Source organism: Limanda limanda, chromosome 1, assembly GCF_963576545.1.
Source record: "Limanda limanda chromosome 1, fLimLim1.1, whole genome shotgun sequence".
NCBI classification, from domain to species: Eukaryota; Metazoa; Chordata; class Actinopteri; order Pleuronectiformes; family Pleuronectidae; genus Limanda; species Limanda limanda.
In genome coordinates this window covers 4,187,661-4,209,839 of record NC_083636.1, presented here as the reverse complement: position 1 = coordinate 4,209,839, position 22,179 = coordinate 4,187,661, and the positions used below count along the sequence as shown (strand labels likewise).

The following is a 22,179-nucleotide window of genomic DNA, read 5'->3' as shown; positions in this document are numbered from 1 at the left end:
ATGGCACCTATCGGATTAAAGGCGGTGGTCGGAGAAAGTAAGATTTTCTTTTATTTCACATTCACATCATTTAGTCCCAGAGTGATGCGGAGCCACGCCCTGTGCGTGAAAGAGACCGTTCTATTGTGCGTGAGCGTGTGTTTGCAGGATGGGCTGATGATGATGAGGATGAGGATGAGGAGGAGGGTGATGGTGATGAAGGTGGTGCTTCATCGCATCTTATTCTAGATCCCAAGCGGCTGTAGCAACCTGCGCAGACTGGCTGGGCCCCCTGCGGTGCGGATGCGACATTTGTTCCATTTCCAACATGCGTATACCTATAAAAAAAATGATAATCCCGCAGATATGAAACCTCCGTGATGCTCCCGCAGCGCCACGCACGCCCTTTTACCCCCATCAGCAAAATCACATCTGCGCTGCTTCTCTGGATCTGCATCGTGAAGCTACATCGTGAAGCTGCAGCGCCTCACGCCCTGGAGCTGCTCATTCCAGCCAATCAGGCCATGCAATGAAATCGATTATTAGGTGATTATTGTGCATTAACGGTATGAATCCGTGCGTGAGGTCGTGCACGGCCTCACCTGCCTGATGGAGCCGGAGGAGTCCCAGTGCTCCACCAGGCTGGTGTCAGCTGCTAATGGCGGATTGGGTCCAAGTTGCCTTTTTAAAAGGCCGCAGCGCAAGAGAAATTCCGCATTATCTGAACATGGCCCCACTAACGACCCGCTGGAGCTCCTCTTCCTCCTCTTCCTCCTCTTCACCCTCTTCCTCCTCTTCCTCCTCTTCCTCCTCTTCACCCTCATCCTCCTCATCCTCACCATCATGCAATTTATTGGTGATGCGCCAAAACCAGTCTGTGCCACTCTGCACCGCCAGGACGCAGCAGATCAGACTGTGCACTGTGTGATATTGGATTTTAGAGTCATTATGTGTGTGTGTGTTTGTGTGTGTGTGTGTGTGTGTGTGTGTGTGTGTGGTCATTGGTGCAGGCCTGAGCATGGATCTGCTCAGGAGGGTCAACTGGGTGCATGTGTAGTTTGGTTGTGTTAACGTCACACAGGCCTGGATGAACTGGACTCTACAATCCAGTTCATCCAGGTTCTGACACATGACTCAGGGTTTTTCCAGCTTCTGACACATGACTCAGGGTTTTTTTCCGTTGTTTCCTCACTTCGGTTGCTACGCCGCCTCCAGCCTGTGCTGCAGGATTTGCTTCACTTGATATCTCGATCTGTTATTGATCCGGTTTCTCGTTTCACCGACGTCCAGGACCAACAGCCGCTCGATAGTAACGTCCCAGTCTCTGAAGCTGAGTCCCCTTCGTGGTGTTAGTGGTACCAGGCCTCACTGGTGCATCACATCACGTCCTGGGTGAACTGCTGCACGCTTTAGGACCCCCACCCCACCCCCCACTCGGTTACACCTCCTCCAGCAGCACAACCTTCCTCTGCTGTGACACCGTGGAGGGTGAGAGGGTTTGAGCTCAGCCTGGGAATCTGACTCAGGAGGAGAGTGATTAGAAACCCAGACAGGTTGAATATAGCATTATGTCGTACATATAATACAATGTTGTTATGGTTGGTTTAGTACGAAGCTGTGACTGCTAACAGGTCTGGATAATAATAATAATAATAATATCACACTGTGTAAAAGGAAAGAAAATAGTACATATTGAGAAACACTCAATTTTAAATAAAGTGGAAACCCAATTTTATATAATCTTTTATGAACCATTACACATCTTTCCACCAAGTGTTAAATTAATCTGTCCAGTCGTTTTATCATAATCCTTCTAACTAACAGACACACAACATAAGATAAAATAAGATAATCCTTGATTAATCCCAAATAATGGAACATTTCTCACTCAAAACCTTAATTTCTTATCTTTTAACCAGTTTGCATTAATCTTAAACTATATTGTGTAAAACATGATAGGATCATATCGTTATGATTATATAGAATCATTGGTTAATCCTGATGAACATGGTTTTAAACAGAGATGATCAGGAGATAGTGTTTGAACTTGTTTTGCATCATAGTTGAGGTTTGATTTAAAATGAGTGTGAGTCACGGCTGCATGGACAATAAGGCCAAAAATATTATAGAGATGAAAATGTTCATATGAGTCAGATTGTTATCACGATAAATGTCAAATTGTGTAAAGACAGATTTTTGCATAAACAGCAAAGCACTTTACAAATCCTCACTGAGGTTGCACGATGCAGAAGCAATATATCAATATATATATTGAACATTTGTTATATTGCTAGTGATTAAAATCATATTGGGATGATTATTGATATCTCTTCATCGGCCTGCAGCTCTACATCGCGAGCACAGACTTTCCATTTCACACCCTGCGTCACTGGTCATATTTCTTATAAAAAGATATTCCTCTTATACCAAAGCCTCATCTTGATATGATATCATCTGCACACATACACAACACAGCTTCACACGACAAACATCCCAGCATCATTTCATTATTCAGGCCTTGTATCTGGTAATTACATAACCAGTCAGTGAAACTACAGACGGGCACACGCAGCCACTGGCTCCTCGTCTCCAGAACAATATAAACACTGAGGATGTTTCCCAGTAGGTGAAGGCAGCGACACCTGGGCTGCGTGCGGCTGAGGGTGGGAGCTGCGATGGGATTGGTGGAGCTGGGGAGGGAGGGAGGGAGGGAGGGGAGGAAGGGAGGGAGAGCAACCATCACGGCTCCTCTCTCTCTGCAGCAGTGGATGTAGCAGCCAGGATGAAGGAGGGAGGTGGGGGGGGATGGGCGGCGAGCAGAAGCTTCTCCCTCCATCTTTTTCATGACTGCACGTGAGCATCGGCCCCACAGAGCAGCAGCAAGAGGGAAATAAAGCAGAATGACGAGGCCTGAGCCGGAGGATTCATCTTCTCTGAATGACGCTGCTGCTCAGACTGATGCAGCTGAGACACAATGAATATTACAGGGCTGTGATTACAAAAGGAAGAATGTTATGTAGCTGTAGCTGCTTTTCTAGAGGTGATTCAGGGCTGTTTGACTGGATTTCATTGTATAGTGCAAGGATTCGTCTTTTTCCGTGCGCTTGTCTTGAAATAGCCGGCTTTCACTTGTTCATCCTCACATTTAGACACATATAACCCTGTGTTATGGATCAAATCAGGGGATAAATCAATGGATGTGGATAGAACAATATTTATAAAGAAAGTAGCTCAAATGGCGCTCGCTTTAAAACACGAGCACGGTAAACATTTAGCAAATTTAAAGATACAGATACAGATACATTTATTTGTCCCAAACACATGCACAGACATGCACAAGCACACTCATGCAAGGAGGGAAATGTAACCTCTGCTTTTAACCCATCTGGTGCAGGACACACAGAGCAGTGGGCAGCCAGGTACGGCGCCCGGGGAGCAGATGCTGGGGGAGTAAGGTGCCTTGCTCAGGGGCACTAGACAGGGTAGGGAGAATCCTCTTGGATTTTTGGACAGATCAATCCAGGTTCGTCTTTTTGTTGTTTCTCCGTGGAGTCGAACCAGAGACCTTTTCTGCCCATAGTCCACCGCCCAGAATAAGTGTCATTCGATGTCTTCAGCTGCTCATTCAGGGTCATGAGGTTCATTTTGCAGGTGCTGTACAGATGCATTACAGATCCACTGTGATCGAGACATGTACTGATCCATCCTCCGCTCTGACCTGTCCACAGTGATGTAGCGGCACTAAATCTGAAGGTTAACAGAATGTATGAGACCCAATTTTCCTCCAGGTGACAGAGAAGTCATTAATAACCCCCCCGGTGTGACCTCGCTGCTGTTTGAACCACACGTGGTTCAGTAGTAACTCAGTTACACCGCGACAGGAAGTGAAAGTAGAGACATGGCGGTTTTGACATGGAACCCCAAAATCAGAGCAGTCAATATACAGTACATGCTCTCATTTCCACTTAACGCTGAAATCACTGCGTCATGATTCAGAAAGCAGAATCCAAACTACCAGCTTCAGTGATTTTGCCAGATTTGAAATCGTTCACATATAGAGAACGAACTCAAACCTAGACTAGATTATTGGATTGATAAACTGCGTAGCTCCAACATATACACCCCTTCAAACCATAAATGATTGTTTTTGGATTTGAACAGAACCAGGGACTGTTAGATATACATAACAGAGACTCACTGTTTTACCCCCGTCTCCAGTCTTTATTAGATAATCGAATCAAGCCCTGCAGACTTCAGCTTTGTTATGAATGTGTGTCATCGATCATCTCGTCTTCTTCATCACAAACAACACGTCTCCTTTAAATATCTGATCGACTGCCGGTGCCGGATAAGGTCACTCTTCTTCTCTGGATGTTTCTGGAAACATGCTGGTGTGTATTTACTCTGCGTGAGGAGAGGGAAGATGAAAGAGAAAAGGACACAATCATGCACACGCACACACTCACACACACACACACACACACACACACACACACACACACACACACACACACACACACACTGATACACTCATACAAAGCACTGCTGACCTTGGAAGCATCACCGGAGCATCGCACACTCGTCTGGGTTCAGTGTCTGACGCAGTGCCTGCAGCCCTCAGGGCCACACACACACACACACACACACACACACACACACACACACACACACACTTACACACACACAACAAATACACATTCACACAACACACACACATTCACACACTCAAGTAAATCAGAGCTGAAATGTCACGTGATTGCAGAGAGCACGAAGAACCGGCTGAAACAGAGCCGGGTTACAGTCGCTCGTTCTCTCGATGCACTCCCTCTTTTCTCTCCCGCTGAGGAAGAGTGCTGTGTCAGAGCTGGCAGACCTCCTCTTCCTCCTCTTCCTCCTCTTCCTCCCACTCCTCCGCTCGGCGGCACGTGACCGTTCTCTCCATCCTCCTCTTAAATACGTATGTGCACAGAGACCAACTGCACACAGTGTTACAGAAATATCCAGACGAGCTAAACGGCTTTGGACAAGATGCCAGGACGACGTGAGCGAAAAGAGGAAGAGCAGATTGATGAGGAAGAGGAAGAGGAAGGGAGACGATGACATGTCGATATGTGAAGATGTTATTCTCACTGTCATGCTACTGAGCAGCTGCGCCATTAATTAACATTTAGGCCCATAAAGACAAGGGAAGGAGATCCTCAGTTTCCATAATGTGAGATATTTCAGATTAAAATGGATTATTTTGGGTGTGATAACCAGAAGGATTTGATCAGAGAATGACAGAATCACAGTCTCTCTACATTCAGCTCTTGTCACGTCATGTACGTCCTCTCCCAGCACCTCTGTGTGCAGGTCACGACTCCTCGGCCTGACCTCTGACCTCTGACTGGATTTATGTGGGAGTCCAGAGGAGCGACAGACTCATGATCCTCCTCTGCTTCTCTTACAAAAACATGTGTGCTGGTTGGTTATGTAACTGCAGGATGAAGAGCAAACAAACTCTGGGTTTAACATTAGTCTCATCTAGTCTTTATGTGCAGTTTACTGACTGTTTTTAGGGCTGATGCTAATACCAATATTACAGATTTAAATTACCAGTTTATTGACAGATAAATAATAAACAACATAAATAAGAGAATTGGGCAAGATGTCATTATTTAACTCTATTGGCAAACACATATTTTTGAAGAATAATATTTGACATTTTAAACACAAACGTTATTACAAATAATATATCGTTAAATATACAAATACCAACCATGTTCTTTGTCTCCATTTTGTTCTTTACACTATTTTTCACATCACTAGGAAACCTTGTCGTGTGTTATCACTCATTGACACAGTTTTATTAATGAACTAATACAACAGAGACTTAATGTGGCTTTTGCAGAATCTGCATCTTAGTAAAGCTTCAAGCGTTGTTTGTTTTATTATCAGATGAAATAAAGAAATCTCTCAGCTGCCCCTGAGTTTCACTGATCGTCTCTTTGAGCTCAGCGGCGCCACAGTGAAGCTCCAGAGAGGAGAAGTGGGTCATGCACTCGTAGGTGAAGCTCCCTGTGGGGGGGGGAGACGCTCGAGTCAAAGGGAGAAACTGTCGCCGCTGTGATGTGACATAATGTGCAGAGTCACGTCAGCCAATCAGCAGGAGCCGTCACATCGTGAACCAATAGCACGTCACGCTGTTTGTTCTGAGGGTCAAAAACAAGGAAATGGGGGAAATTGAAAAAGCAAAGATTAGATTCATTTATTTGAGGTTATTGTTAAATATGTTTTTGTTAGAAAGTGTAAGTTTGAGGTTCCTGTCCAGCTTTCTGTCCATGAGGATGTGTATCCTGTTAAACTGGATGTGAGAGAGCTCAGGAGGCGTCTGAGGAGTGTGTGTGTGTGTGTGTGTGTGTGTGTGTGTGTGTGTGTGTGTGTGTGTGTGTGTGTGTGTGTGTGTGTGTGTGTGTGTGTGTGTGTGTGTGTGTGTGTGTGTGTGTGTGTTTGGTTGACACAGCTGTTGCTCAGTGTTTGTTCAGGTCCCTTCCCCTTCGTCCCTGTATTGTCGAGGCTCTGTCTGCTCGACAGAAAGGAAAAACCTTTCTCCTGTCGTGGTTTTGTAACATGACTGAGTGACGCTGCCACAGGAAGGAGAACTGTGAGAGAGTCGATTCCTCTTCAGGAGATCACGACCCAATTTGATCGGTCGACCAATAAAACTCTGTCAATATGTGGCTTTCATATTTATATCGATAGTGTGGGTATCCTTATCTTTATGATTGCAGAATAAACAAAGCAGAGAAGACATTTACATTTTACAAAATCATATATCTTCTTAATTCAAGTTCTATCTCTCTGTTTCTATTTGTGTTTTCTTTCGGTTTATTGTGATTAAAAACAAAGATTATGGTTAACCAGAAGAAATAAAAATCAAGCATCAATTATTTGTCATAATGGTTTGAAATATACATTTGTTTGGATGAAAGATTTAACTCAGTTCCTGTTTAGACAACCTCTCAGTGAAGCACAGTTTGTACATGACCACACAGACATGATGCAGCGTAATCAGGTAGATTCATGAATAATAAATGAATATTAATAAATAATGTTTTTTAAATCGTGCCGAGCATAGTTCTCAAAATAGAACCTTAAAACAACTTGTAGCAGCCACACAAATGCGTCAATATGTTGGTGATGTAACCTTGTGTGTTTTGGTTCAGTGTACAACGGGTATAAAGTACACAAAGTACTGCTCTCTGCTCTGTGACTGGATATTTTCATTCCTGGAGCTGTTTCTCAGAGCAGCGTCGAGAGGAAACACACGAGCAGCGGCAGAGGAAGAAGGATTTCCTTGCTGCCGCTCTGTTTGTGGAAGTGTCTCATCTTGATGTCCTCGGGTTGCTGCTGCAGGAAAAGTCGAGATGATTGGTCGGGAATCGAACGTGCACTTTAAGCATCAAGCACAGACTTGTCAAAGGCTTCACGTCCTCACGAATTTGCTCCTTAATGAAAAGTCAGTTGTTGAGACGATGTGGGAAAGACACTGAGGCTGAGTCAGGAAATCTCTGGCACTTAGTGAGAAAATTACTATTCCCACATCAGGCGTCCCACAGGAGGTCAGACACAGTTCCTCTGACTCACAGGAGGTGAGAACTGTCTCTGCCTCTCTGCCTGTTTCTGTCGAGGCAGCGAGACTGACTCATTTCAGAGGCCGCGTCCTTTTTCGTCCCCCGAGAAACGAAGGCTCCAACGGGTGGTTCCTATCCCAGGATTCATGGCGCCCCAGCAAGAGGAGAAGCAGAAATTAAGAAGAACAACCAACTGTACTCACTTTAAAACCAAGGGGCATTAAAACTTCCTCGCCGTGGTCAAGCCCGGCTCTGTTGAGGCGACAGACGACCTTGTGACCTCCTCTTCCCTCTCAGCCAATCAGCAGCTAGCGTCTTCATCAATTCACTCGATTTACTGAGAATCAAACAGAGCCAGCGTTGACTGACACGAGCACATCTCTGATCTTTCATTCCACGTTGCTGTGTAATCTTTGTTTTTTTATTTATTTCTGCGTGTCCTTTTTAATCTGTGATAATCCATCAGTATCTCCGTGGCCTCGGGTTTTAGCCACGGGGATTAGAGGGGTTTCGTTCACAGTGATCCAGCATCATGTCCGACAGTAATTCACCCTAAATGGATTTGTCTCTAATGCGACTGGCAGATTGTCGGCGTCGTGATCAGGCCAATATCACGATGTGACGTCACGGTGGACGTGATTATTTGAAATCAAACAGGGAATCAATCCCCTGCAGTTTATATTCCTCCTCATCACGGTGCCTCTGCTCAGTTTAACCTTGTTTCAGGCCGTGTTTGACTTTCGCCGGTTGTCGTCCTCCACTGCAGGAATTTCATTATGAGGTTATTTTTAAATCTGCACCAGTCGGACGAGATTGTGTTGTTTTGTTTCCACTGAAAACCTGCAAAGCTTATTTGCTATTTTCTTACCGTACTGCAGACGAGCAGTTGGGAGATTGGATTTCCCCTTCGTTGTCCTTATCGGATCCTTGTTATTGTATAATAATAATAATAATAATTTAATTATGATTCCAATAGTATAAGTAAATACATTTAGAGAAATAACACGACGAAAGAAAAGAGGAAAAATCGCAGCTGTGGGAGAGCAGGGAACTCAGACAAGTGGAGCACATGAAACATAACACAGAGACAAATGTGAACCCTCTACACACACACACACACACACACACACACACACACACACACACACACACACATTAAGTCATCCGGTCAAACGAGGCCTGCAGAGATTTGAAAGACGACAGAACCAAACAATGTTTATTATAGACCTTTTATTATAATGGATCTAGAATTATTCATGTCATGATTTATTCAAGTGAATGTGAAAGAGCTGAGGTCTCTGTTCTAAAGGGGTTAGGGTTAGGGGGGGGGGGGTTCGGTCAAAAGCATTGAAACATCTTCGCTCCTCACGTCCCCGTGTCGCCCTCGGGTTCCTGACCATGTTTCTTCTTTTCCTCCACAGAGATTATGAACGATGTCATCAAGAAGGTGAAGAAGAAGGGAGAATGGAAGGTAAGAAGTTTACGTTGATGACAAAACACTCACGTCATCCACGACCAACTCATAAACATCAAATTGATTGAGTCTAGTCTCAAATCGAGTGTAGCCTCTCGATGGAAGTAAGAGTTTGTTTAGTTAGTGTCTCTTTTCCTGTCTCCAGGTTCTGATCGTGGACCAGCTGAGTATGAGGATGCTGTCCTCCTGCTGCAAGATGACAGACATCATGACGGAGGGCATCACCAGTAAGAGACCACCCTCACGTCCGCTGTCTTTCTCACACTGTGTGTTGCGTTGTGTTGATTGTAACGTGTCATTTCTTTTGTGTAGTTGTGGAGGACATCCACAAGCGGCGAGAGCCTCTTCCCAGCCTGGAGGCCATTTACCTAATTACACCCACAGAGAAGGTGAGGATGTCCCCTCTCTCCCTCTCTCTCCTTTTCTCCCTCTCTCTCGTTTTCTCCCTCTCTCCACGACATCATGGCACTAAAGCTCATTTGAATTATGCACATTTCCTGTGATCATCATCAGTGATTCCCTCTCTCTCTCTCTGCAGTCTGTCCACACCCTCATCGCAGATTACAAAGATCCTCATTGTGCCAAATACAAGGCAGCACACGTCTTCTTCACGGACTGTGAGTATATTATACACAAACATGCAAATGCATTAAAAATGAACGATAATCCCAAATGTTTTGGTCGCGATTAAGAGCAAATAATCAAAATGATGATCGATGGGATTGTGTGTTTTGCAGCCTGCCCGGATCCTCTGTTCAACGAGCTGGTGAAGAGCCGAGCTTCCAAAGCCACAAAGACTCTGACGGAGATCAACATCGCGTTCCTGCCCTACGAGTCCCAGGTACACGTGACCACTGTTTCTTCTTCATCTGTTGTTTGTTGGCGGCTGTGAGAGAAGGATCCAGAGAAAGAGAGTTAGAGGTTGATGGGAGTCGGCGATGGACGGAAAGAGACGAAGGGAGAAACAGAAATGCACGTTGAGGTGGTGGCTTGTCACAATGCTGCTGACTCACTGTGTTCACAGCCAGACTCTTCTAGAAACACTCACACCTCCCTCCCTCCTTCCTTCCATCCCTCCCTCCCTCCATCATGTCCTTCCTCATCCCTCCCTCTCTTCCCATTCCTCCTTCCCTGCTTTTGCACGTCGCTTCCTCTCTTTATGCCTCAACCTTTTTTTATTTTTTCTTATTATACTCACTTCACATATTTATTCTTTCCTTCCCTCCTCCCTCCCTCCCTTTCTCCTCTCCTCTCTATCTCCCACATCTCTCCCTCTGTCCATCCTTCACTCGCTCACTATCTGAAGATGCCACTCGGCCCACAATGCTTTGCTCCCCTCCTGTCTGCTATAATTAATTCGGAGTCAGTGATTTTCTGCTCCGGGGCTGAAACGCCGCCTCGTAGCCCCGCCCCCTCCAACCCGATGCTCTCGTCCTGTTGGATGATTTAGAATCGGTGGCCAATGGCAGCCAAGCTGACGGAGGGACCCTTCTGCAGGAGCGTGGTCATGTGACCGTGGACAGATGGGGGGGGCGGGAGTAGGGGATGGAGAGGAGACAAGGACAGAAGAGAGGAAGGGTGAGGATGACGAAGGAGGAAATTGAAGGAGAGGTAAAGAGACGTGGAGAGAGAATGAAAAAAGGAAAATGAAAGACAGGAATGGAAACAAGTAATAAGAGATGAGAGACGAAGGTGAAATGATTAAAGAGTTGAGAGTGAAACAGAGGAAGAGAGAGGAGGAAAAAGGAAACATTATATAAATCAGTTTGATGTTGATGCTCCTGGCGTTCAGATGCACGTTGTTTTTGAGAAGAAGAAGATGTACGAAGGTGAAAAAGGTCAAAAGGGTCAAAGCTGGAATGAATGAAACCTGTGCAGCTGCAGCAACGTTTACATTGTGTGTGTGTGTGTGTGTGTGTGTGTGTGTGTGTGTGTGCGTGTGCAGGTGTACTCCCTGGACAATCCAGATGCCTTCCACAGTTTCTACAGCCCCCATAAGACCCAGCTGAAGAACTCGGTGATGGAGCGACTGGCCGAGCAGCTGGCCACGCTCTGTGCCACCCTGAAGGAGTACCCGGCCGTCCGATACCGAGGGTGAGCAGCAGGGGGCGCTAACTGGAGGTCGTCATTAGCAGTAAAGTGGTGCCACAGGGGAGGAGGGGTTTGAAAATGACTGTCAGTCAAGATTTTCCTAACGAGTTTATGTCTTAATCTCTAGTTTCAAGTCTTTTTCGATACAGCTGATCTTCATTTTGTCAATTCTGATCCTTTAGAGTCGAAGCATTGTTTGGGGGCGTGGTTACCGTGTGATTGGCAGCTGATACAGCCAATGGGTGCAGGTGTAGGTGTTTCCATTTGTCTGTGTTACTGATCGTCCCTCTGTCTCTATGTCCGTCCGTCTTCCCGTCAGCGACTACAAGGACAACGCCACCCTGGCCCAGCTGGTTCAGGACAAGCTGGACGCCTACAAGGCCGACGACCCGACCATGGGAGAGGTGAGATCAGGAGAATGAGATTTCAGGCTGTATCTGGTCGTGTATATATTAAAAATCCCTCTTATATGCATGATGCCTCTCTCACTCCTGTATGTGCTCCTCCCGGCACAGGGTCCAGACAAGGCTCGCTCGCAGCTGATCATCCTGGACCGGGCGTTCGACCCCGTCTCACCCGTCCTCCACGAGCTCACCTTCCAGGCCATGGGCTACGACCTGCTGCCCATCGAAAACGACGTCTACAAGTAGGACAGAAGCATCGAAGGGCGTCGTGTTAGATGATATCAAACTATAGAGTGAAAATATTGAAATGGGCGTTTCTCTTGCTTCAGGTACGAGACCAGTGGCATCGGAGACTCTCGTGAGAAGGAGGTTCTGCTGCACGAGGACGATGACCTGTGGGTGAGCCTGAGACACAAACACATAGCTGAGGTGTCCCAGTGAGTACCACTTTTAAATCTTCACACTTTCCTCCAGCAGCGTTCACGACTCTCCTCTCACGCGCTCGTCCTTTTTCCCGCTTGTGTTCTGTGATTCAGGGAAGTGACGCGTCAACTGAAGGACTTCTCCGCCAGCAAGAGGATGAACACTGCAGGAGAGAAGGTAGTGATTCGTTGATGTGTTTACAAGAGGGATCATTTCTTGAATTCCCTGAGAAACTACTGACTTCTGGGATTGATTATTTGTGTCTGTTACAGTAAATTATATCTAAAAAAGTGATCTCAAACCAGAAGGGCCCTCGGACAGTCGATAACTGCACATACTAATTTAAATATTCTCAGAAACGTGACCGGGATTATCTGTTTTTCATGTTTCTTGACACTTAGTCGAGGAACCGAAACGAATCTTGAGGTTTCTGTGTCTTATTTTCCAGTTTTCCACTTGTGAAGTTTGTCCTGCAGTTATATTATAAGTTAGTTTTAGTCCAGTTGATTATAAAACACCTGAGAACCGACATGTTTTCTGATTCAAGCTTTTTAAATAATGAATATTTACCTAAAGAACTAATTTAAAGTGTTTTATTTGACTGACAACTTTCCCCGGACTCATCCTATGAATGTTTCTTCTCTCTGAACAGACCACGATGAGGGATCTGTCCCAGATGCTGAAGAAGATGCCTCAGTACCAGAAGGAGCTCAGCAAGGTGTGTTTGTGTGTCTGTGTGCGTGTGTGTTACCATGTAAGTGTTTTCCTATGTGTGTGTGTGTTATTGCTGACGGTGTGTTTTGTCTCGTTCAGTACTCCACTCACCTGCAGCTGGCTGAGGACTGTATGAAGCACTACCAGGGAACCGTGGACAAACTGTGCCGTGTGGAGCAGGTGAGAGGGAACAAGAGGGAACAAGAGGGAACAAGAGGGAATGAGAGGGAATGAGAGGGAACAAGAGGGAACAAGAGGGAATGAGAGGGAACAAGAGGGAACGAGAGGGAACAAGAGGGAACGAGAATGAACGAGAGGGAACGAGAGGGAACGAGAGGGAACGAGAGGGAACAACAGGGAACAAGAGGGAACGAGAGGGAACGAGAGGGAACGAGAGGGAACGAGAGGGAACGAGAGGGAACGAGAGGTAACAAGAGGGAACAAGAGGGAACGAGAGGGAACGAGAGGGAACGAGAGGGAACGAGAATGAACGAGAGGGAACGAGAGGGAACAAGAGGGAACAAGAGGGAACAAGAAGGAACAAGAGGGAACGAGAGGAAACGAGAGGGAACGAGAAGGAACGAGAGGGAACAAGAAGGAACAAGAGGGAACAAGAGGGAACCAGAGGGAACAAGAAGGAACAAGAGGGAACCAGAGGGAACAAGAAGGAACAAGAGGGAACGAGAGGGAACAAGAGGGAACCAGAGGGAACCATATTGAACCAGGGGGCTGCAGGAAACGTTCTGGGGCATGTCCAGAGCAACGGACGGATAGTTTTTAACCTCACAAACGTTTTCTGCCTTTAGGATTTGGCGATGGGAACCGACGCCGAGGGAGAGAAGATCAAAGACCCCATGAGGGCCATCGTGCCGATCCTGCTCGACGCCAACGTCACCACATACGACAAGATCCGCATCATTCTGCTGTACATCTTCCTCAAGAACGGTGAGTAGGAGACAACTGAAGCTCATTTTATCAGGTTTTAAAATGATTTGTACTCTTTGCTGTCGCCTCAGACTTTTGAGTATTCATATTTCCATTAATGTATTCTGTTTCACATCATACAAACTCAGAAACACAGACTGTTGAAAGTCATTTAATATACAGAAAGTGCAGAGATCAAAGTGAACACATTTCAAATTAAAGGGCATTATTTCATTTTTTGGATTTTGAGCAGCAAACATGAATTTGCCTTCATAAGGGAATAGGCTGAAAATATTAAATGTAAACAGAGTCGTGGAGTTCATTATAAGTATGTGTGTGTGTGTGTGTGTGTGTGTGTGTGTGTGTGTGTGTGTGTGTGTGTGTGTGTGTGTGTGTGTGTGTGTGTGTGTGTGCGTGTGTCCGTCCAGGCATCACGGAGGAGAACCTGAACAAGCTGATCCAACACGCTCAGATTCCCCCTGAGGACAGTGAGATCATCACCAACATGGCTCACCTGGGCGTCCCCATCATCACAGACGTAAGATCATCCCCTTCCTCTTCTTCCTCTTCAGTCGGACTCTCAGTCTTTACTCCTCTTCCTCCATTTCTCCCTTTCATTTGTAGCAAACCCAGCAAAATAAATCTGTACTTATAGACTTTTCTCCTTTTAACCTCCTCATTTCCTCTTCCCGTCATCAGTCCACCCTCCGCCGAGGAAAGAAGCTGGACAGGAAGGAGCGTGTGAGCGAGCAGACCTATCAGCTGTCCCGCTGGACACCGCTGGTCAAGGACATCATGGAGGTGGGTTTGCAAATCACTAAACATCATATACACATGTTATCTCTTTATCTGTATTTGACCTCAATTCAGTAAATCAAGTCAAACATCCTTCTTTTCCAGCCGTAATGTTATCGACTGTATTCAGCTTCTTATTTGTGCAAAGTCAGTTCATCAATTGATCTCCAATGAAGGAAACTCATGTGACGAGTGTGTAAGAGTTGTCGCAGTCGCACAACAACGATGCTGTGCAACACGAGTGTGTAACGGTATTTCTGTTGTCGCCCTGCAGGATGCTATCGAAGACAAGCTGGACACCAAGCACTACCCATACATCTCCACCCGCTCCTCTGCCTCCTTCAGCACCACTGCAGTCAGGTGCACACACACACACACACACACACACACACACACACACACACACACACACACACACACACACAATGACATACGCACAAAGCGTTGTATTTTATTACCCTTTTTAAAAGACCAAAATAGATATGCTGGTGTTGGATCAATAGTAATTTTGGAAGGGAGATGAGTCGGATGGATCGATACTCGGATGAAATGGAGAGAACAGGGAGGAGCTGCAGTTTGAATCCCAGCGAAACAACAGGAAGAAGAAAAGCTCGAGCTGGAGGAACAACGACAGGAAGAGGAAATAACACAGGACTGAAGCTGCTAATTATTTAAGCCTCGTAGAAACTGAAGTTTAAAATAATTGATTGTCTTTATTAAAATGTCTTCACACATTGAAAAAACAATATAAATTACAAAAAAACAATAAAATTCATACAAATAACAATATAAACACAAAACATCACTGCTCTAGAGGAGATCTGCATGGAGGAATGGGCCAAAATTACAGCAACAATGTGTGAAAAGCTTGTGAAGATTTACAAAAAACTTTTGACCTCTGTCATTGCCAACAAAGGGTATATAACAAAGTATTGAGATGAACTTTTGTTATTGACCAAATACTTATTTTACCGAGGAATTTACCAATTAATTCATTAAAAATCCTACAATGTGATTTCCTGGATTCTACCCCCATTCTGGCTCTCATAGTTGAAGTGTACCTATGATGAAAATAACAGGCATCTCTCATCTTTTTGAGTGGGAGAACTTGCACAATTGGTGGCTGACTAAATACTTTTTTACCCCACTACATATAAAAAAAGAGAGAGACACACACACAGCTCTGAGGTTTGTGTTAAGATACACACATGCAAATTAAAGCTCTAATGTTTGAATCTGGTTTTAAACGTCCAGATAAAACATTTTCCTCCCGATTCCCGTCAAGGTTTTTCCTCCAATAACCAAATAACCATCTTTGAAACCATGATCTGACCTTTGACCGTGTCCTGCTCCAGCAGCGCTCGGTACGGCCACTGGCACAAGAACAAGACACCCGGAGAGTACCGCACCGGGCCACGCGTCATGGTCTTCATCATCGGCGGCGCGTCCTTCAGTGAGATGCGCTGCGCCTACGAGGTCACGCAGGCCAATGGGAAATGGGAAGCCATCATCGGTGAGTAATGCAACAGGGGGCAGCACTGAGCACAAGAGGAAGGGTTAATGAGCCGACACGTTCAAGACGCTTGAACTCATAGTGGTCAGGTTCTGAGGTCGCTGATAAAAAGCTGCGTCCTAATTCCGGCGTCACTGTGTGAGTCCGGTCCGACCTTCAGGTCCTCTGAAGGTCAGAGGAGAGAGGGAGGACAAAGATCAAAGGGTCGAACATCGACGTAGACGAGCAAATTCAATGTGTGAGAAAAGAAATCTGAATTTTCCGCTTTTTCAACGAATACTTTCTGGAAGTAAGTTTGTCGTAAAAATGTTATTACTAAACAGTTCACTTTGATGTTTTAGCAAATTTTAAAAACAATATACTTCCCCACTGGCACAAAGAAAGAAAAAGAAAGAGAAGATAAAACACAGTTACGTTCAAAGTCCCGGTTTTCTTTTATTTATGCGCCGATTTTAACCAAACATACTTTCAGGTACAAATACAAAATTACAAATCGAGAATTTCTCTTTCCCGCACACAGACGATGAATTTAAGTGAATTTTTAACGGAGGCGGACGAAGCTGCAGAACAGCTGTTGTTACCCGTGCCGTGTGTTCTGTCATGTTCTGCCCCTGTGTACTGTCGATTTCATGTCTTTAAGCTTCGCCAGCCAGTCTGTCTTCTAACTGGGAAAGTGTCTTTGTTAGTCTGTGTTGTGCTCTGCTTCCGCTGTTGTCTTTAAAAACAACTGTTGTCTTTGAATTGCAGCCACGCCACGTCTGTTTCTGTCTGTTCCTCCCAGTTGTGTTGTTGTGTGTTTTGCAGAATGGCGAGTGCGTGTGTGTCAGTGTGAGCGTGTGTGTGTGTCTCTCTCTCTCTCTGTGTGTGTGTGTGTCTGTGTGTCTGTGTGTGTCTGTGTGTTTACCCTTCTGGGGTTTTATTTTAACGGAGCGACTGGGGGAGGGGGCGTGGCATGTGCTGAGAGACGAGTGGTGAAGCCGCCTCTGTTCCTCCACAGGTTCCACCCACATTACCACCCCCACCAAATTCTTATCGGACCTGCAGCACCCCGACTTCCGAGAGTCCACTAGGGTCTCCTTTGAGGACGCAGAGCCCCCGGCCGAGTGAGGCAGAGACAGATTGGGAGGGAGGGAGAGAGAAATCACACTGAACAAAGTAAAGGCAGCCGCACAATGAAGCCCTTTCTGAACCTTCACAGCACAAGGGCTTCGTCCTCGTTCCTCCTCCTTCCTTTGAACACTCAGTCCTGTTCTGTGTAACTCCACCTTCCTCTTCCTCCTCCTCCTCCTCCTCCTCCCTTCCCATGTCCCGAGGGGATGGGCCCCCCCGACCTCTCCTCAGCGCACCGACCGCTCCACCAGCGATTCCAAGTGAATCCAAAAGTCCAGAGTTCTGACTCACGTTCCGTATCGTGTTCTAAATATCAGACAGATTTCCTCAGTCTCCTAGATGCAGATTATATCTGGATCCATGGATTATTCGTGGAAATGTTGAAAGATGATCTGGCTCTTGATTTCAAAGAAAGAATATCAAGGTCAAACAGTGCCCTTGATATCGTCAGTTCCCTAAACAAACCTGATTTTTTTCATCAAAATCCACAAATCATTCTCTGAGGAATCAAGGGTAAGATTGTAAATCGCTATATCTCAAAATGTTAAAAAAAGTTATGTAAAGAAAGCAAAAAGAAAAAGGTTGATCCACCCCCTATTCTGGATATGCACCAAAATGTAATTCTTACTTTCTGTTACATCCTTGCATCAAATATTGTCCATGTTGGAGATTTTGCTTAATCTTACTTCATACTTAATCAACAGACATCTTCCGATAATAGAAAAATTATTCTTTTAAGAAAAATCTTAATACAGACTTTTATATTACTTACTTTAAAATTAAAATGACATTATCAACAATCATAACTTATAAATTATATGTTAAATACTTGTACAATATTGTCCGCTTTCATCTGAAATATAATATAAAATATAAAAATCAATCTGTAATATGAGTTTGAGACCCAGCAGCTTCTGTATTTGATCACGTTTATGAATCTTCGCTCCATGACGTCACCCGGCGGATTCAGATCACGTTGAGTCCGAGCTGCGGAGCGGCCACGCCTGAGGGGGTCGCGACCCCATCCCTGCTGACTCCTCCCATCATCTCAACTGGGTGGATTAAATCGCCCCCCCACCCACCACCACCCGAGGCCCCTTGAGCCTGTTGACCGCTCACTCCAGATTTAATCTACCCCCCCGCCCAGAGCTCCATCTCTATCACTTTTTTTCCGTCCGATTATTATTTTTTAATTTTCCAACCGTTTGCAAAAGACCACCACTTGACTTGATGCTGGATTTGAAAACAAGGATTCTCCTCTCCTCCTTTTCTTTATGTGTGTGTTGTTTTGTTTATTTGAACTCTTCATCCATGTCACACTCTCTCTCAGTCACATGCTCACACGGTTCAGGCTCGTCTGCAGAGGGAACTGTATGTTAGACTCAGATCCTGAGGGATCGTCTCTCACAATCTGAGAATGTAGCATCGCTCCACCTGATATATATGCTTTAGCAACTTCCCGAAAAGCAAACGATGCCACAGACACATTAATTTCTTGAACAAGAAAATCATGTTAGAGAGTTTAAAGATTTTTTTTTTTTTTTTTTGGTCACATGGGAACTTGAGAGCAGCCGGAGGGTAAACACCTCTGCAGACGCTCAAACAGATTCATCATGAAGTATTATACAAATTATTTCTGTCTTTTTAAAGAACATCACATCTTTTAAAATGCTCCAAGTGTGGCCTAAATGTCAAAGAATAGTTGTTTTTTTTCTCAACTTTATTTATAATTTTTCCATATTGAAAACAGTGACATCAGTAGTTAGGCATTTCTTACAAAAGTTGTGCACCCGCCCCCCACCCCAACCAGATGGCATCCCCGCAAACAAATCCACAAAAACACTCAGGTATCACACTGACAGACAACGCACCAAAAGAAGAAAGCAAATATAGACAAATACAAAAAAGAGACAGGCCAAAGGGAAAAAAAAAAAATATATATATATATATATATACCTCAAACCAATCTGTGTTGATCATTATTGTCATAACACCAACATTCTGGACCTTTAACATAAGAAAAAAGTCCCAACAGTCAGAATATAGGCATTGAGAAGACTAGGACGGCAGTCAAAGAAGGAAAGAGGGAAAAATAAATACATACTAAATAAGAACAAGGATTCAGGCAAAAGGCAAGCTCTTGATATGTGTCATGAACTGTGACCAGGTTCTGTCGTATTTAACCTCCAACCCGTGTACTGTATATCAAATATTTTCCAGAGCCAATCCCAACATCACCTCTCTAATCCAATGAACATAGGCAGGAGGATTCTTCCCCTTCCAATTCAGCAGAATCAGACGTCGGGCATGCCCACAGAATAGTTTTTAATCATTTAAAAATGTGTTTAAAATAAGCCACACCTGTAAAATGTAATATTTAAAAAAATTATCTTAAAGTTTGTAAACTAACAAGATATCATCCGAACCACAGATTAAATGGAGAATAAGTTTTTTCATTTTAATTTTTGGTTCAGAAGTATTGTGTGTGCCACATGGTGGCGCTATCTGCACTTAAAAACTTCCTAACCCTCCTCAACACTAATTCTAACTCCGATTCTGAAACTTGACAGACACAACACACCTTTAGGAACATTTGACACATCATCTCCCTGTGAAACTTATTTCCACATCCCATGAACCCGTCATCATCTCCCTCAACACACATGTCGCCATTTAACAGAGATCTGTCGTCCTGGGCAACCATCTCATCCCTGACCCGTCTGCTAAAGCGATATCGTTCACAGACCGGACGGACGGTTCCTCCTCCGTGCGCACCATAAGCAGTATGAACCCCCCCCCCCCCTCCCCCACATACTGCAACATTCAGCACCTCCTGAGCAAAATGGCCATCACTTACTAAAAACAACTCTTTGTTTTTGTCATGCTGTTTTGGTCGGAACCTCAGTAGTCGCCTCAGAGGCGTAGCCGGCGTTGTGTTTCTGGGGCCGAGCGTGAAGCTGTGTGTTTGGGTGGAACAGCAGAGAAGCAGGTGAGGCCAGTCCGACACTGACCTCCACTAAACCCCCCCACCCCCCTACCCCCCCGCATCATCACCATAACGATCCCACTCGAGATGGGCCCGCCTCTTTCTCTCCTGTCCTCGTAGTACTGGAAGAAACACGCAGCTTTGCCACAGAAACAAGCCGACGTAGGAAACAAAAAAATCCTGTTGTCGTTGAACAGGTGCGAGGAGTAAATCAAATATCCAGAAGCAAAAATGGGGGAATCCAAATTTAAATTTGGCCGAAATGTTTGCTTTACTCCAGTCGGCACCTTTCAAGTTTTTTACGAAGTGTGAAATGTGTCTTCAGCTGTCACACAAGCTCATCACCGAGGTTACCAAGGTTACCGAGTTTCACCTTCTCATCCATTTTAACGTCAGAACTAACTCACTGGTTTTGGATTTCACGATTTCACGTTAGAGAAGATCTGCTTCCGTCTCAGTTTGCTGTATTTAATTTATTTTTTTCGTTGCTTTCTCTCGATGTGTTTCTCAGCTTCCTGCATGCTCTTTGAATCAAAGGCCTTTCATGGTCATGTGCACATTTCCCTTCTAACACCTGATTGGCTGCGTAGACAGGTTTTGGTGTCGTAGGCTCTCCACTAGCCCCGCCTTGCTTTTCCAGCTCACAGAGTCATGTCAGTCGTGTGGTGCCATCGCTGATCTGTGTGCTTCCATAATGTTCGGCTGCATGACTTATCTCCCGAGTCAGCTCTAGAGTGATATCAGGTTAAATAGTCCTTTTTTTAAACAAGATTAAAAAGAGATGTGGAGGTATTTGGAAGAAATTAAATCAAATGAAAACCCCAAAATTTGGACATATGAGGTTTGTCCACCATGTCCAATCAGTCCTGCACAAGTCATATCTCTAGTTTTGGGGGATTTCTCGTGTTCCAGATCAGGTTTATGTTTCTCTATATGTGGAAAAAATTAAAAAATTATGTTAGAAACTCAAGTTGGGAGATTTGAAAAAATTGTGACGAGCTGTTTTGATGATGAGCAAAATCTGAATCTGCAGAGCAACGGCAGCTCCATTATGCGAAACATCCGCAACAGGCTTCCATAGCAAGAGCTGAAAACACATTTTTCCACTGGTTCCTTTACAAACGTGCAGATCTAACCCCCTGTGTGTGTGTGTGTGTTTGTGTGTCTTTTGCGTGCGCGTCTCCAGGCTCGACCCACATCTTCACCCCCACCAGCCTCCTGGAGCAGCTCAAGGCCATGAACAAACCAGACGAGGAAGTGACGAGCTAAAAATCCACCAATCACATCTCTCTCTCCCCCCCTTAACCCACCCACCCCCCCGCCCTCACCCATCTTACCACCACCCCTCCCTCCCTCCCTCCCCCTGACCCGATCCATTAACTGTGTATGCATCTTGCTTGAAAAAGAAGAAAAACAAAAGACATCTTAGATGAGTAAAAAAAAATATATATGTTGTATCAAAGATTAAAAAGTATTCTCATGTTTTCCAATGGATGCAACTAAATGAACTTATTTAAAAAGGTTTAAATATCAGAAGAGAAGGCCATTTTAAACGGAAAGTACCAAATGTAATAACCGTAAGAGGTGGACGTCTTCTCGGGTTCTCTCCTCTGGATTTCTCCTCCGTGTCAGTTTTATCGGAAGCAGGTGGAGGAGGGATGTGACGTGTTGTAAAAAAACTCAAATATCATATCAGTCAACATGCAATATATATAAAAGACATATATTTCCCCGGAGAGGAGCCCCACCTCGCTCATTTGAGATGTGCATATTCCGTAGCATGCTTGGACTTGTGTGGACTGTCGATGTGTTTGTATCCGGTGTGGATGTTCTGGGAGCTGCAGAGTTTTAGCGTTTAGCTTTTTTTCCAAAGATGCTGAGCTGGAGTCCTCCACCCAAACTCTTTGTTTTGAGTATGAAACGGAATCACTGAAACTTCTCAAAAGCCATCGTCAGAATCAACATTTGAATTCATCTTTGAGTTCAAGTGACAACTTCTCCAAATTTAAAGAAATACCCAAAAGGCAGGAACAATCTAAACGTGACCTTTGCTGCCAAATCTTCCATGTAAATATGTAACGTCTGGTGTGTGTTTGATACTCAAAACAAAGTGAAAGTTTGGTTTAAGAACTTGTTGGAGCAGAAGATGATTA

The 22,179-nt window shown here is 44.8% G+C and overlaps 1 protein-coding gene across 3 annotated transcripts; it reads left to right on the top strand.

The window, feature by feature from the left end:
• On the top strand, positions 1-21,295 carry stxbp1a (syntaxin binding protein 1a). Of its 3 annotated transcripts, none has more exons than XM_061074955.1 (19): positions 1-37; positions 9,014-9,063; positions 9,212-9,293; positions 9,379-9,455; positions 9,605-9,683; positions 9,813-9,907; positions 11,012-11,160; positions 11,477-11,561; positions 11,673-11,803; positions 11,891-11,998; positions 12,098-12,161; positions 12,637-12,702; positions 12,798-12,878; positions 13,505-13,643; positions 14,051-14,160; positions 14,322-14,423; positions 14,692-14,777; positions 15,776-15,930; positions 21,213-21,295. In XM_061074955.1, the coding sequence occupies exons 1-19, from the start codon at positions 1-3 to the stop codon at positions 21,293-21,295; spliced, it is 1,779 nt and encodes a 592-aa protein (XP_060930938.1). The 3 variants fall into 3 exon arrangements, with proteins under 3 accessions (XP_060930938.1, XP_060930930.1, XP_060930921.1); XM_061074947.1 differs by having other exon boundaries at positions 9,804-9,907; XM_061074938.1 differs by lacking the exon at positions 21,213-21,295 and adding an exon at positions 16,928-17,037 and having other exon boundaries at positions 9,804-9,907.
• Positions 21,296-22,179: the final 884 nt, after the last annotated feature.